The 3142-nt window shown below is 42.6% G+C and overlaps 1 protein-coding gene across 1 annotated transcript; it reads right to left on the bottom strand.

Annotated features, from left to right (window-relative positions):
• Nucleotides 1–232: 232 nt before the first annotated feature.
• On the bottom strand, nucleotides 233–2818 carry KCNS2 (potassium voltage-gated channel modifier subfamily S member 2). Its single transcript, XM_075213875.1, has 2 exons — nucleotides 2103–2818; nucleotides 233–1722 (listed from the first exon to the last, which is right to left on the bottom strand). The coding sequence occupies exon 2, from the start codon at nucleotides 1689–1691 to the stop codon at nucleotides 258–260; it is 1434 nt and encodes a 477-aa protein (XP_075069976.1). The 5' UTR covers nucleotides 1692–1722; nucleotides 2103–2818; the 3' UTR covers nucleotides 233–257.
• Nucleotides 2819–3142: the final 324 nt, after the last annotated feature.

Below are 3142 nucleotides of genomic sequence, written 5' to 3'. Positions count from 1 at the left end.
AACATTCTGTCGCATCATTACAAGAGACCAACAACACGTGGAAGCCAGGCAGCAGGGTTGTGCCAATCATTAACAGTTACTGTTACACAATGTTGGCAGACAGTTACGGTGTAAAGTAACGGGATACTGTTAGAACAGCTCCCACGCATGTAAATGGAGTATTGATTTTATTTTTAGTGATATTGCAATGACAACAGGTGGACAGTGTAAAGAAAAAATTGCAGCTAGCAAACTGCCTTTTTTTTTTAAAATCTGATTTAGTTCACTGAACTGTTGAGACTCTGCTCGCTGGGAGTGCTCTTACTTATGTTTGAGATGCTCGCCATTAGAGATTTGACTTTCTGGGCATAGTAGTCCCTTAGGTTAACAGACACAATGTCTTTCACTCCATCACCAAAATCACAGCTTCTCATAGCATTTTCTAACTGCCTTTGTCGTTGGTAAAAATGCGAAAATTTATTAAATATGAGAGTGATGGGAAGCACCACCACCAATATACCTGCCAATATGCAAGCGGAAGCAGTCAGTTTCCCAGCTATGGTGCCTGGGACCACATCCCCGTATCCCACTGTGGTCATACTAACAGTAGCCCACCACCAACACGCCGGGATTGTGGCCAGGCCGTCATTCTCCTCCTTTTCTATAGTGTAAGCCACAACAGAGAATATAGATATTCCTACAGACAGATAGAGCAACAACAACCCTACTTCCTTGTAGCTGTATTTTAGGGTGGCCCCCAGAGACCTTAGACCGGTTGAATGTCTGGCGAGTTTCAGAATGCGAAAAATCCTCATAAGTCTAAGCACTTGAGCCACCCTGCCTAGATTTGCAAGAGTCGGGCTGCTCTCCACCACCAGGTTGACAATCAAAGTGATATAAAAGGGAGCAATGGATATAAAATCTATTATGTTCAGTGGATGCTTGAAGAACACAGTGATATCTGGAGATACAGCAAAGCGCACCACTAGCTCCAAAGTGAACCAAGCTATTCCAAAATGTTCCACTATCTCAAAACGAGGGTCCTCCTCTGTACTGCCGTTGGCATTCACAATCTGGAAGTCTGGCAGGCTGTTGAGGCACATGGTTACAATAGATCCAATGACTATAATAATTGAGAGGATGCTGAATATCCTGCTCATGATGGAGTAGCCTGGATTATCTAGAGCAAGCCAGAGTCTTCTCCTGAAGTTCCCAAATGGCTGCCTGTCAAACTTGGAAGCATCGTGATAAAATGCCAGGATCTCATCAAAAGAGGACGTGGTGCTCTCCTGCTCACTCTTATCTTCCCATTGATCCTGCTCGGGCTCCACTTTCCTCCCATGATAACTGTAACTACAGCAAGAGTCTATAAAGAATTCGTTGATTCCCCAGTATTCAATCTCTTGGCAGAAGGAAAACACACAGAGCTCTCCCATTACGTGGAGTTTCCCAGTGTTGTAGAAATGTAGCACATAAGGAAACAACTCTGGGTTTCTGTCGAAGTAGAATTCATTTTTTGTGTCATCATAATCATCACACAGCTCCAGGATGGATTCCTTTGATTGACATGCCAGCAACTTGCACAGTCTCGTCTCTGGGAACTTCAACAGCATGTCATACCTTAACCTTTGTTTGTAGCCTCCAACATTTATACTAATCTCTGTATCTTCAAAATCATTTTCAGATAAATCCCTCAATTGTGCGCCTGTCATATTGAGCTTCCAAGCCTCTACAGGAATATACCTAGAATAGGAGAAAATACATAATGAGAAACAGTACATTATGTCAATAACCTAATCTAGCCTAATTAAAATCTTCTTTCACAGAACCCAGTGTATTTTTTGCAATGCAACACTATATACAATTAACCTAGTAAAAGTATATTTTACATCCAATATAGGAACATGCAATCAATTATAACATGAGCCATTAAATAATTGCATTATATCATATTTGTGGTTTGATGAAATACTACATTAAGTTTTATTTATAGTAAGCAAATACTAAAATGTAATCTCATTTTACAATGCTACTTTGCTCTTTTAATATATCGCATTGCCTTATTATCAGTGCCCCGATTCCCGTCATAAAACGTGTTCAAACAGCGTAGTATGAATTCATACCTCTTATCAGCTGAACTTTACAACCAATTGCTTGGAATCCAAAACAAAACAGCTACCAGAGGCGCTCTCCATGGCTCCATTTACGTCTCCTGGAAGCTGTGGTTGCCCCCATTAGAGTTTCTGGTGAATTAATCTCTGATCCTTCCAATATCACAGTCTGACCCTTGCGGAGTAAGGTTGACTCCTGGTGAAGCAGGTGCAGGGTGACAAGTTGGTACTGTAAAGTCACAGGACCTGTTAGCATTGGTGCTGAACAGTGGTGCTGAATGGACAGCTCCCAGCACTGAGCCCGATGCCGGCTCACATTGTAGCCTTCTCTCTATCTAGTGACTTGTTCTCTACCTCACATGTCATTGTCTCCCCTCTGCTTTGTGATTGCTCACAATCCCCCAGACGAGCAGGTTTGTTTTTCTTACTGCTGCTCAAACTCCGCCTGGTTGCCCAGGTGCTTCCAAGTGAGTGATGCGGGCTACAGACTGGATTTCCTCTGCATCATGAAATAAGGGAGGAGGAAAAAAAGGAGAGAGAGATGAGCTGACTGTCTGGAAAGCAAAGTTCACCCTACATAGGAGATATGGCGAAGAGCCGAGAGAGAGAGATGAGTGCAGCCATGGGTATGAAATGAGATTAGTGGAAGCGGTGTGTAGAGCTCACGTTACAAATAGAGCATGTCTTATATACCATGCACAGTCTATGTGTTCTGCTGGAACCAAGATGAGCTGAGCCTGATATATCTCTGCTGATATTACACATGCACTTGTCTCTTTTCTGCATTGTTTGCAATCTCAGCATGGGGAGAAGAGCCATGATTAGCCGTGGGCACTGAGGACCGATTTATACAGTCGAGTGTTATTGACGATTATATATGTCTGTGAATCATACAGCTAAAATAATTAAAAGCATTGTACCACGTATTAAGCATCAGTTAAAGAGGATAGGCTTCATAGCTACAAGTCTGTTGTATAGGAGTGTTATATTTAGATCAGTCTTGGGCAACCTGTGGCTCTCTGGCTGATTTGAATTGCCAGTCCTGGCTGGCA

This window comes from Mixophyes fleayi, chromosome 5, assembly GCF_038048845.1.
Source record: "Mixophyes fleayi isolate aMixFle1 chromosome 5, aMixFle1.hap1, whole genome shotgun sequence".
NCBI classification, from domain to species: domain Eukaryota; kingdom Metazoa; phylum Chordata; class Amphibia; order Anura; family Limnodynastidae; genus Mixophyes; species Mixophyes fleayi.
This window is presented reverse-complemented; position numbering and strand designations above follow the sequence as displayed.